General features: G+C 37.2%; 1 protein-coding gene across 1 annotated transcript; it reads left to right on the top strand.

Annotated features, from left to right (window-relative positions):
- The first annotated feature begins 11,766 nt into the window (after window positions 1-11,766).
- Window positions 11,767-14,007, top strand: LOC147417218 (uncharacterized). Its single transcript, XM_086507791.1, has one exon. The coding sequence runs from the start codon at window positions 12,132-12,134 to the stop codon at window positions 12,414-12,416; it is 285 nt and encodes a 94-aa protein (XP_086363917.1). The 5' UTR covers window positions 11,767-12,131; the 3' UTR covers window positions 12,417-14,007.
- Window positions 14,008-14,215: the final 208 nt, after the last annotated feature.

Here is a 14,215-nt window from a genome sequence, read left to right as displayed (position 1 = left end):
ATAGATCATTTTGGCCTTTTGAAAACATTAGTATAACATTTCATTTCATTTCATTTATTTCTCTCTATCTTCACAATTATGTAACAGTTTGGTCTCATCGGACTTTTCGCCTTTTGAAGACGTTAATATCATTTCATTTCTATCTCTTTATCTTGTATTTTAATTTACCATTTCCGGTCTCTTGTCAAATCTCTCTCTCTCTCTCTCTCTCTCTGTGTGTGTATGTGTGTGTGTGTGCGCTTAGTTCACGCCTACCAGTTTAGGATCCCATAGTACTTTTATCTTATCATTTTGTCATTTTGTCATTTCATTTTGTTACTCTGACTTTGTATCAGATTCAACACATTGTAACCCTCTGGTCTCATAGGTCATTTTGGCCTTTTGAAGACATTAATATAACATTTCATTTCATTTTATTTCTCTCTCGATCAAGCACAGGAGCTAAGGAGATCTAGACGGCTATGTAGCTATGGGGCTACATAGTAGAGAGTACAACAAAGGATTTGAGCCATACTCTCTCGATATCTAGAGTGCAAATGAGGATGGATTCTAGTAGTAGGAGTAGTATTTTTGTTCTAGTCTTTTAGCACCCAAACATGGTATCAGATTCACAGTTTTGTAACATTTGGACTCATAATTGATTTTGGCCTTTTGAAGACGTTAATATAACATCTCATTTCATTCGACTTCGTTCTCTCTCTCTCTCTCTATCTATCTATCTATCTTCACATTTTTTGTAATAGTTTGGTTATTTTGGCCTTTTGACCTAATTTACATAAGTTTAGGTCAAAACATTCACAATTTTGTAACAAAGTGGTCTCATAGATCATTTTGGCCTTTTGAAAACATTAGTATAACATTTCATTTCTTTCTCTCTATCTTCACAATTATGTAACAGTTTGGTCTCATAGACTTTTAGCCTTTTGAAGACGTTAATATCATTTCATTTCTTTCTCTCTATCTCGTATTTTTATGGATTATGGATTATTTTAATTTACCATTTTCGATCACTTGTCAACTCTCTCTCTCTCTCTCTCTCTCTCTCTCTCTCTCTCTCTCTCTCTGGTCTCATAGGTCATTTTGGCCTTTTAAAGACGTTAATATAACATTTCTGAGCCATACTCTCTCGATATCTAGAGTGCAAATGAGGATGGATTCTAGTAGTAGTATTTTCTAGTCTTTTAGCACCCAAACATGGTATCAGATCACGTTTGGACTCATAGTTGATTTTGGCCTTTTGAAGACGTTAATATAACATCTCATTTCATTCGACTTCGTTCTCTCTCTCTCTCTCTCTCTCTCTATCTATCTATCTTCACATTTTTTGTAACAGTTTGGTCTCATAGGTTATTTTGGCCTTTTGACCTAATTTACATAGGTTTAGGTCAAAACATTCACAATTTTGTAACAAATTGGTCTCATAGATCATTTTGGCCTTTTGAAAACATTAGTATAACATTTCATTTCAAATCATTTCTTTCTCTCTATCTTCACAATTATGTAACAGTTTGGTCTCATAGGACTTTTAGCCTTTTGAAGACGTTAATATCATTTCATTTCTTTCTCTCTATCTCGTATTTTTATGGATTATGGATTATTTTAATTTACCATTTTCGGTCACTTGTCAACTCACTCTCTCTCTCTCTCTCTCTCTCTCTCTCTCTCTCTCTCTCTCTCTCTCTCTCTCTCTCTCTCTCTCTCTCTGTCTCTCTCTCTCTCTCTCTCTCTCTCTCTCTGGTCTCATAGGTCATTTTGGCCTTTTAAAGACGTTAATATAACATTTTTGAGCCATACGCTCTAGATATCTAGAGTGCAAATGAGGATGGATTCTAGTAGTAGTAGTAGTATTTTCTAGTCTTTTAGCACCCAAACATGGTATCAAATTCACTATTTTGTAACAATTTGGACTCATAGTTGATTTTGGCCTTTTGAAGACGTTAATATAACATCTCATTTCAGTCGACCTCGTTCTCTCTCTCTCTCTATCTTCACATTTTTTGTAACAATTTGGTCTCAGGTTATTTTGGCCTTTTGACCTAATTTACCTAAGTTTAGGTCAAAACATTCACAAATTTGTAACAAATTGGTCTCATAGATCATTTTGGCCTTTTGAAAACATTAGTATAACATTTCATTTCATTTCATTTATTTCTCTCTATCTTCACAATTATGTAACAGTTTGGTCTCATAGGCCTTTTCGCCTTTTGAAGACGTTAATATCATTTCATTTCTATCTCTTTATCTTGTATTTTAATTTACCATTTCCGGTCTCTTGTCAAATCTGTGTGTGTGTGTGTGTGTGTGTGTGTGCGCTTAGTTCACGCCTACCAGTTTAGGATCCCATAGTACTTTTATCTTATCATTTTGTCATTTTGTCATTTCATTTTGTTACTCTGACTTTGTATCAGATTCAACACATTGTAACCCTCTGGTCTCATAGGTCATTTTGGCCTTTTGAAGACATTAATATAACATTTCATTTCATTTTATTTCTCTCTCGATCAAGCACAGGAGCTAAGGAGATCTAGACGGCTATGAAGCTATGGGGCTACATAGCAGAGAGTACAACAAAGGATTTGAGCCATACTCTCTCGATATCTAGAGTGCAAATGAGGATGGATTCTAGTAGTAGGAGTAGTATTTTTGTTCTAGTCTTTTAGCACCCAGACATGGTATCAGATTCACAGTTTTGTAACATTTGGACTCATAATTGATTTTGGCCTTTTGAAGACGTTAATATAACATCTCATTTCATTCGACTTCGCTCTCTCTCTCTCTCTCTCTCTCTCTCTCTCTCTCTCTATCTATCTATCTATCTTCACATTTTTTGTAATAGTTTGGTTATTTTGGCCTTTTGACCTAATTTACATAAGTTTAGGTCAAAACATTCACAATTTTGTAACAAATTGGTCTCATAGATCATTTTGGCCTTTTGAAAACATTAGTATAACATTTCATTTCTTTCTCTCTATCTTCACAATTATGTAACAGTTTGGTCTCATAGACTTTTAGCCTTTTGAAGACGTTAATATCATTTCATTTCTTTCTCTCTATCTCGTATTTTTATGGATTATGGATTATTTTAATTTACCATTTTCGATCACTTGTCATCTCTCTCTCTCTCTCTCTCTCTCTCTCTCTCTCTCTCTCTCTCTCTCTCTCTCTCTCTCTCTCTCTGGTCTCATAGGTCATTTTGGCCTTTTAAAGACGTTAATATAACATTTCTGAGCCATACTCTCTCGATATCTAGAGTGCAAATGAGGATGGATTCTAGTAGTAGTATTTTCTAGTCTTTTAGCACCCAGACATGGTATCAGATCACGTTTGGACTCATAGTTGATTTTGGCCTTTTGAAGACGTTAATATAACATCTCATTTCATTGGACTTCGTTCTCTCTCTCTCTCTCTCTCTCTCTCTCTCTCTCTATCTATCTATCTTCACATTTTTTGTAACAGTTTGGTCTCATAGGTTATTTTGGCCTTTGGACCTAATTTACATAGGTTTAGGTCAAAACATTCACAATTTTGTAACAAATTGGTCTCATAGATCATTTTGGCCTTTTGAAAACATTAGTATAACATTTCATTTCAAATCATTTCTTTCTCTCTATCTTCACAATTATGTAACAGTTTGGTCTCATAGGACTTTTAGCCTTTTGAAGACGTTAATATCATTTCATTTCTTTCTCTCTATCTCGTATTTTTATGGATTATGGTTTATTTTAATTACCATTTCCGATCACTTGTCAACTCTCTCTCTCTCTCTCTCTCTCTCTCTCTCTCTCTCTCTCTAGTCTCATAGGTCATTTTGGCCTTTTAAAGACGTTAATATAACATTTCTGAGCCATACTCTCTCGATATCTAGAGTGCAAATGAGGATGGATTCTAGTAGTAGTAGGAGTATTTTCTAGTCTTTTAGCACCCAGACATGGTATCAGATCACGTTTGGACTCATAGTTGATTTTGGCCTTTTGAAGACGTTAATTCTACATCTCATTTCATTCGACTTCGTTCTCTCTCTCTCTCTCTCTCTCTCTCTCTCTCTCTCTCTATCTATCTTCACATTTTTTGTAACAGTTTGGTCTCATAGGTTATTTTGGCCTTTTGACCTAATTTACATAGGTTTAGGTCAAAACATTCACAATTTTGTAACAATTTGGTCTCATAGATCATTTTGGCCTTTTGAAAACATTAGTATAACATTTCATTTCAAATCATTTCTTTCTCTCTATCTTCACAATTATGTAACAGTTTGGTCTCATAGGACTTTTAGCCTTTTGAAGACGTTAATATCATTTCATTTCTTTCTCTCTATCTCGTATTTTTATGGATTATGGATTATTTTAATTTACCATTTTCGGTCACTTGTCAACTCTCTCTTTCTCTCTCTCTCTTTGGTCTCATAGGTCATTTTGGCCTTTTAAAGACGTTAATATAATATTTTTGAGCCATACGCTCTAGATATCTAGAGTGCAAATGAGGATGGATTCTAGTAGTAGTAGTAGTATTTTCTAGTCTTTTAGCACCCAAACATGGTATCAAATTCACTATTTTGTAACAATTTGGACTCATAGTTGATTTTGGCCTTTTGAAGACGTTAATATAACATCTCATTTCATTCGACTTCGTTCTCTCTCTCTCTCTCTCTCTATCTATCTATCTTCACATTTTTTGTAATAGTTTGGTCTCATAGGTTATTTTGGCCTTTTGACCTAATTTACATAGGTTTAGGTCAAAACATTCACAATTTTGTAACAAATTGGTCTCATAGATCATTTTGGCCTTTTGAAAACATTAGTATAACATTTCATTTCAAATCATTTCTTGCTCTCTATCTTCACAATTATGTAACAGTTTGGTCTCATAGGACTTTTAGCCTTTTGAAGACGTTAATATCATTTCATTTCTTTCTCTCTATCTCGTATTTTTATGGATTATGGATTATTTTAATTTACCATTTTCGGTCACTTGTCAACTCTCTCTCTCTCTCTCTCTCTCTCTCTCTCTCTTTGGTCTCATAGGTCATTTTGGCCTTTTAAAGACGTTAATATAACATTTTTGAGCCATACGCTCTAGATATCTAGAGTGCAAATGAGGATGGATTCTAGTAGTAGTAGTAGTATTTTCTAGTCTTTTAGCACCCAAACATGGTATCAAATTCACTATTTTGTAACAATTTGGACTCATAGTTGATTTTGGCCTTTTGAAGACGTTAATATAACATCTCATTTCAGTCGACCTCGTTCTCTCTCTCTCTCTATCTTCACATTTTTTGTAACAATTTGGTCTCAGCTTATTTTGGCCTTTTGACCTAATTTACCTAAGTTTAGGTCAAAACATTCACAAATTTGTAACAAATTGGTCTCATAGATCATTTTGGCCTTTTGAAAACATTAGTATAACATTTCATTTCATTTCATTTATTTCTCTCTATCTTCACAATTATGTAACAGTTTGGTCTCATCGGACTTTTCGCCTTTTGAAGACGTTAATATCATTTCATTTCTATCTCTTTATCTTGTATTTTAATTTACCATTTCCGGTCTCTTGTCAAATCTCTCTCTCTCTCTCTCTCTCTCTCTCTCTCTCTCTCTCTCTCTGTGTGTGTATGTGTGTGTGTGTGCGCTTAGTTCACGCCTACCAGTTTAGGATCCCATAGTACTTTTATTTTATCATTTTGTCATTTTGTCATTTCATTTTGTTACTCTGACTTTGTATCAGATTCAACACATTGTAACCCTTTGGTCTCATAGGTCATTTTGGCCTTTTGAAGACATTAATATAACATTTCATTTCATTTTATTTCTCTCTCGATCAAGCACAGGAGCTAAGGAGATCTAGACGGCTATGTAGCTATGGGGCTACATAGCAGAGAGTACAACAAAGGATTTGAGCCATACTCTCTCGATATCTAGAGTGCAAATGAGGATGGATTCTAGTAGTAGGAGTAGTATTTTTGTTCTAGTCTTTTAGCACCCAGACATGGTATCAGATTCACAGTTTTGTAACATTTGGACTCATAATTGATTTTGGCCTTTTGAAGACGTTAATATAACATCTCATTTCATTCGACTTCGTTCTCTCTCTCTCTCTCTCTATCTATCTATCTATCTTCACATTTTTTGTAATAGTTTGGTTATTTTGGCCTTTTGACCTAATTTACATAAGTTTAGGTCAAAACATTCACAATTTTGTAACAAAGTGGTCTCATAGATCATTTTGGCCTTTTGAAAACATTAGTATAACATTTCATTTCTTTCTCTCTATCTTCACAATTATGTAACAGTTTGGTCTCATAGACTTTTAGCCTTTTGAAGACGTTAATATCATTTCATTTCTTTCTCTCTATCTCGTATTTTATGGATTATGGATTATTTTAATTTACCATTTTCGATCACTTGTCAACTCTCTCTCTCTCTCTCTCTCTCTCTCTCTCTCTCTCTCTGGTCTCATAGGTCATTTTGGCCTTTTAAAGACGTTAATATAACATTTCTGAGCCATACTCTCTCGATATCTAGAGTGCAAATGAGGATGGATTCTAGTAGTAGTATTTTCTAGTCTTTTAGCACCCAGACATGGTATCAGATCACGTTTGGACTCATAGTTGATTTTGGCCTTTTGAAGACGTTAATATAACATCTCATTTCATTGGACTTCGTTCTCTCTCTCTCTCTCTCTCTCTCTCTCTCTCTCTCTATCTATCTATCTTCACATTTTTTGTAACAGTTTGGTCTCATAGGTTATTTTGGCCTTTGGACCTAATTTACATAGGTTTAGGTCAAAACATTCACAATTTTGTAACAAATTGGTCTCATAGATCATTTTGGCCTTTTGAAAACATTAGTATAACATTTCATTTCAAATCATTTCTTTCTCTCTATCTTCACAATTATGTAACAGTTTGGTCTCATAGGACTTTTAGCCTTTTGAAGACGTTAATATCATTTCTTTCTCTCTATCTTCACAATTATGTAACAGTTTGGTCTCGTAGGACTTTTAGCCTTTTGAAGACGTTAATATCATTTCATTTCTTTCTCTCTATCTCGTATTTTTATGGATTATGGATTATTTTAATTTACCATTTTCGGTCACTTGTCAACTCTCTCTTTGGTCTCATAGGTCATTTTGGCCTTTTAAAGACGTTAATATAACATTTTTGAGCCATACGCTCTAGATATCTAGAGTGCAAATGAGGATGGATTCTAGTAGTAGTAGTAGTATTTTCTAGTCTTTTAGCACCCAAACATGGTATCAAATTCACTATTTTGTAACAATTTGGACTCATAGTTGATTTTGGCCTTTTGAAGACGTTAATATAACATCTCATTTCAGTCGACCTCGTTCTCTCTCTCTCTCTCTATCTTCACATTTTTTGTAACAATTTGGTCTCAGGTTATTTTGGCCTTTTGACCTAATTTACCTAAGTTTAGGTCAAAACATTCACAATTTTGTAACAAATTGGTCTCATAGATCATTTTGGCCTTTTGAAAACATTAGTATAACATTTCATTTCATTTCATTTATTTCTCTCTATCTTCACAATTATGTAAGAGTTTGGTCTCATAGGACTTTTCGCCTTTTGAAGACGTTAATATCATTTCATATCTATCTCTTTATCTTGTATTTTAATTTACCATTTCCGGTCTCTTGTCAAATCTCTCTCTCTCTCTCTCTCTCTCTCTCTCGCTCTCTATGGTCTCATAGGTCATTTTGGCCTTTTGAAGACATGAATATAACATTTCATTTCATTTTATTTCTCTCTCAATCAAGCACAGGAGCTATGGAGATCCAGAGGGCTAGGACTTTTACATCAAGCCCGAGATATTTGGAAACCCTCTCTATGATATTAAAATCTATATCTTTGGATGGAATTTTTACTCACATTTAACTCTCCCTCCCTCTCTCTCGCTTATCTTTAATCTAGTCTTGGGCACATGGATGTACTCTTTTGAGCACATTACCATTACTCATTTCGTTGTTGTCTCTCTCTTTATCTCACTCTCCTATAATTTTATTCACTTTGGTCTTTTTCTTCTTCTTCTTCTTCTTCTCTCTCTCTCTTTGTTTGTGTGTGGTTGTGTAGCATGCACGCGTGTAAGTACCCTTCAAACTTAGTTCATTTTCAGCTCTTTGTCTGTGTGTGTGTGTGCGCTTAGTTCACGCCTACTAGTTTAGGATCCCATAGTACTTTTATCTTGTCATTTTGTCATTTTGTCATTTCATTGTGTTACTCTGACTTTGTATCAGATTCAACACATTGTAACCCTCTGGTCTCATAGGTCATTTTGGCCTTTTGAAGACATTAATATAACATTTCATTTCATTTTATTTCTCTCTCGATCAAGCACAGGAGCTAAGGAGATCTAGACGGCTATGTAGCTATGGGGCTACATAGCAGAGAGTACAACAAAGGATTTGAGCCATACTCTCTCGATATCTAGAGTGCAAATGAGGATGGATTCTAGTAGTAGGAGTAGTATTTTTGTTCTAGTCTTTTAGCACCCAGACATGGTATCAGATTCACAGTTTTGTAACATTTGGACTCATAATTGATTTTGGCCTTTTGAAGACGTTAATATAACATCTCATTTCATTCGACTTCGTTCTCTCTCTCTCTCTCTCTCTCTCTCTCTCTATCTATCTATCTATCTATCTTCACATTTTTGTAATAGTTTGGTTATTTTGGCCTTTTGACCTAATTTACATAAGTTTAGGTCAAAACATTCACAATTTTGTAACAAAGTGGGCTCATAGATCATTTTGGCCTTTTGAAAACATTAGTATAACATTTCATTTCTTTCTCTCTATCTTCACAATTATGTAACAGCTTGGTCTCATAGACTTTTAGCCTTTTGAAGACGTTAATATCATTTCATTTCTTTCGCTCTATCTCATATTTTTATGGATTATGGATTATTTTAATTTACCATTTCCGATCACTTGTCAACTCTCTCTCTCTCTCTCTCTCTCTCTCTCTCTCTCTCTCTCTCTCTCTAGTCTCATAGGTCATTTTGGCCTTTTAAAGACGTTAATATAACATTTCTGAGCCATACTCTCTCGATATCTAGAGTGCAAATGAGGATGGATTCTAGTAGTAGTAGTAGTAGTATTTTCTAGTCTTTTAGCACCCAGACATGGTATCAGATCACGTTTGGACTCATAGTTGATTTTGGCCTTTTGAAGACGTTAATATAACATCTCATTTCATTGGACTTCGTTCTCTCTCTCTCTCTCTCTCTATATATATATATATATATATATATCTATCTATCTTCACATTTTTGGTAACAGTTTGGTCTCATAGGTTATTTTGGCCTTTTGACCTAATTTACATAGGTTTAGGTCAAAACATTCACAATTTTGTAACAAATTGGTCTCATAGATCATTTTTGCCTTTTGAAAACATTAGTATAACATTTCATTTCAAATCATTTCTTTCTCTCTATCTTCACAATTATGTAACAGTTTGGTCTCATAGGACTTTTAGCCTTTTGAAGACGTTAATATCATTTCATTTCTTTCTCTCTATCTCGTAATTTTATGGATTATGGATTATTTTAATTTACCATTTTCGGTCACTTGTCAACTCTCTCTCTCTCTCTCTCTCTCTCTCTCTCTCTCTCTCTCTCTCTTTGGTCTCATAGGTCATTTTGGCCTTTTAAAGACGTTAATATAACATTTTTGAGCCATACGCTCTAGATATCTAGAGTGCAAATGAGGATGGATTCTAGTAGTAGTAGTAGTATTTTCTAGTCTTTTAGCACCCAAACATGGTATCAAATTCACTATTTTGTAACAATTTGGACTCATAGTTGATTTTGGCCTTTTGAAGACGTTAATATAACATCACATTTCAATCGACCTCGTTCTCTCTCTCTCTCTATCTTCACATTTTTTGTAACAGTTTGGTCTCAGGTTATTTTGGCCTTTTGACCTAATTTACCTAAGTTCAAGTCAAAACATTCACAATTTTGTAACAAATTGGTCTCATAGATCATTTTGGCCTTTTGAAAACATTAGTACAACATTTCATTTCATTTCATTTATTTCTCTCTATCTTCACAATTATGTAACAGTTTGGTCTCATAGGACTTTTAGCCTTTTGAAGACGTTAATATCATTTCATTTCTATCTCTTTATCTTGTATTTTAATTTACCATTTCCGGTCTCTTGTCAAATCTCTCTCTCTCTCTCTCTCTCTCTCTATGGTCTCATAGGTCATTTTGGCCTTTTAAAGACGTTAATATAACATTTCATTTCAAATCATTTCTTTCTCTCTATCTTCACAATTATGTAACAGTTTGGTCTCATAGGACTTTTAGCCTTTTGAAGACGTTAATATCATTTCATTTCTTTCTCTCTATCTCGTAATTTTATGGATTATGGATTATTTTAATTTACCATTTTCGGTCACTTGTCAACTCTCTCTCTCTCTCTCTCTCTCTCTCTCTCTCTCTCTCTCTCTCTCTCTCTCTCTCTCTCTCTTGGTCTCATAGGTCATTTTGGCCTTTTAAAGACGTTAATATAACATTTTTGAGCCATACGCTCTAGATATCTAGAGTGCAAATGAGGATGGATTCTAGTAGTAGTAGTAGTATTTTCTAGTCTTTTAGCACCCAAACATGGTATCAAATTCACTATTTTGTAACAATTTGGACTCATAGTTGATTTTGGCCTTTTGAAGACGTTAATATAACATCACATTTCAATCGACCTCGTTCTCTCTCTCTCTCTATCTTCACATTTTTTGTAACAGTTTGGTCTCAGGTTATTTTGGCCTTTTGACCTAATTTACCTAAGTTCAAGTCAAAACATTCACAATTTTGTAACAAATTGGTCTCATAGATCATTTTGGCCTTTTGAAAACATTAGTACAACATTTCATTTCATTTCATTTATTTCTCTCTATCTTCACAATTATGTAACAGTTTGGTCTCATAGGACTTTTAGCCTTTTGAAGACGTTAATATCATTTCATTTCTATCTCTTTATCTTGTATTTTAATTTACCATTTCCGGTCTCTTGTCAAATCTCTCTCTCTCTCTCTCTCTCTCTCTATGGTCTCATAGGTCATTTTGGCCTTTTAAAGACGTTAATAAAACATTTCAATTCATTTCATTTCTTTCCATTACATTAACCTAACTTACTAAGCATCTCTCTCTCTCTCTCTCTCTCTCTCTCTCTCTCTCAAATAATTAAATTGAAATAACAATTAGCCAACACATTTTGCTGCCTGGTTGAAGTGCCTCACCACATCACGACTCCACTCTCCTTGGCTTGCACACTTGCTGCCTACAATAAAAATATAGATTTTTTAGTTACATTCGGACGATGTTTAGGTGGACACACACACACACACACACACACACACACACACACACACACACACACACACACACACACACAGATAGAGTTTTGATGAGGTGTCGAGTGCATGGCAGTGCGAGGAATGGGTCACTGCACCCTAATCCCTTGGCGGGAGCTCCCGCCATGCAACGCGCGCGAGGAGACGTCGGCAGTCATTTTCGGCATGCAACCTCTCAAGTCCGAGAGAGAGAGAGAGAGAGAGAGAGAGAGAGAGAGAGAGAGAGAGAGAGAGAGCTCTCTGCCATATTGCATGTGTCTCTTAAAAAACACACACACACACACACACACATGGAGTCGTCCAGTGGTGAAGACCAAGCCTGGCTCAAAGTAATGGAGGTTCCCTTGCCCCCTTTGTTCTCTTAAGGGAATTTGCATAGGTGCAGCGTACACACACATATACATCTCTTGAGAGCACATTTCAAGACAACATGAAACACACAATTAATGCACTCAGAATGGAGATTGAGAGTAGAAGATTACCACTACACATAGGACAAATGGGCAAATAGGCAACCTTTCTGCAAGAAGCAGAGTAACTATGCATTAGCACAAACACGAAAATCTTTGTGAGCAGAATCTTTGTTACACAGAAAGTTGAAGTACACACCTAATTGAAAAGACATTGCCTATTGCCTAATAAAAAAGAAAGAAGACGCAGCTTGAGCCACATAACTCTTATCCACTACTCTCTCTCTCTCTCTCTCTCTCTCTCTCTCTCTCTCTCTCGCCCTGAGCGGCTTCTGCAGGGTCCGTGCTGGGCAATTATGTTGGGCACGTCAAGCTTCGCCACTGCAAATGGTAGTCCTGCCATGCTAATCGAGCTTGACCCCAGCAAGAGCTGTCGCCGATCAAGCGTGCCATTCAACTCCATAGGGTCAGCATTGTTGCTGTTGTCGCCTCCGGTTTCATGGAGTGATGCGTTGATGGGAGATGAGGCAGGCACAAGTCGACGCCCCGGGCCGAGAGTACCAAGGCGGGGGGCGTCGGCTCGCTTGCTTGCAGCTCTGCGAAAGGCAGGGGAGATGAGGGCCTGGGAGTTGGTACTGTAGATGAGAAAAGAGGCGGGGTTATGCCTGATGAGGGAAGAAGAGAGAGCGAGGTGTTGAGCTGAAATATCCATGGCGACAGACAGAGAGGAGCAGGGGAGATATTATGATAGTACCTAGAACCGCCATGGGCAGGCTGCAAAGAGTCGCCACCGCCACACATGCAATATGGCAGAGAGCTATGCGTTGGAAGCTTACTAGCGTCGAAGTCCGCATCATCACTATTTCCAACTTCATCTGCAGGCCTTGATCTCTCTCTCTCTCTCTCTCTCTCTCTCTCTCTCTCGGACCTGAGAGGCTGCATGCCGACGTCTCTCTCTCTCTCACCTGAGAGGCTGCACACACACACACACACACACACACACAGAGCGGGACTGCAGTCGTGAGGAGGACAGTGGCGTGTGCATGCCGTGGCGGGAGCACGACGGAGAGAGAGCGGGATTGCAGGGCCGTTGAGGGAGCCGGAAGGAGAGAGAGAGTTGGACTACCAGAGACGCTGACGGCTCTCCCATTTTTTAAGGTTGACGCCGCTGCAGCAAAGTGATGACCCTTCTGCGAGGTGTGTGCGATAGTTTATGACGCCGCTGCAACAAGATGCTGACCCTTCTGAGAGGTGTGTGTGAAGCTTTGACATGAAAGCTGCCTACGACGAAGCAGACGAAAGCTGCCTACGACGAAGCTTTGACATGAAAGCTGCCTACCCCTATGAAAGCTTCCGTGTGGAGGGACAGTGGCGTGAGGGGGGGGGAAGGTGGGGGATGTAGTGAGAGATGCAGACATATGCAAGCAAGGGGGGGGGAGAGAGAGAGAGAGAGAGAGAGAGAGAGAGAGAGAGAGACGAAGCATGACGAAGCAAACATACCAAGCTCTCGATCCTCCTCTACGTCTTCTTCTTCCTCTCTCTCTCTCTCTCTCTCTCTCAGCAGGGAATGTAGCTAATTCTCTCTCGCTTGTACTTCACTCTGAGAAGGAATATGAGGTACTGAGAGTCTGAGGTTCCTGCATCGTACTTCAATGTACTTGAATCTATACAGAGCCACCCCCCAGCGCAAGGCACCGCCTTTTTTTTTGTCCCTTGTAAAAGCTTGCAGAAGTTGACACGTGGCACAGGTAAGCCGTCCACCATATTATGTTAGTAGATGGTGGTGATAATCATCCCACGGGTAGCTTCCAAGCAGCTACAAGCTCTAGTAGTTCATGTGAAATTTTTAGAAGGTGTGCAACCATGCCTCCACCAACTACTATTACAGAGCAAGGGTACCAAGAGACCTAAGCGATGACCTATACAAACAAGCTCAATTAGGTTGGATAGCCCTTCTAGCAAGGGGGTAGCAAAAGACCTTCGCTAGTGTTGGGGGGATGACCAATGAGGTTTGTAAATATCAAAGATAGGGAACCATGTATGGAAATATGCAAAAAACTAATTATTATGAAGGTAAACAAAAAATTATTACAATTCATTATCCACACACTACCTACTTCACCCTCTTCACCATGTATGGGGGGGAAGACCACCTTTGCCTCTTACAGCACAATTGAGGTTTGTAAATATCAAAGATAGGGAACCATGTATGGAAATATGCCAAAAACTAATTATTATGAAGGTAGACAAAGCATTATTACAATCCAAGGCTGTTGTCATTATCCACACACTACCTACTTCACCCTCTTCATCGCAACTCTTGAGATGTTGTCCCCTCGTATGGGAGGCTCTTTGAGGACTCATAGCCTAGGTCCTCTTTATTCGTGATAAATTTTTTCCATTGTTGAGCCCAGTTGTCAAGAGTTCTGCTCATGGTTGT

This window comes from Adiantum capillus-veneris, unplaced genomic scaffold, assembly GCF_014529385.1.
Source record: "Adiantum capillus-veneris isolate H3 unplaced genomic scaffold, ASM1452938v2 Hic_scaffold_323, whole genome shotgun sequence".
Lineage (NCBI taxonomy): Eukaryota > Viridiplantae > Streptophyta > Polypodiopsida > Polypodiales > Pteridaceae > Adiantum > Adiantum capillus-veneris.
This window is presented reverse-complemented; position numbering and strand designations above follow the sequence as displayed.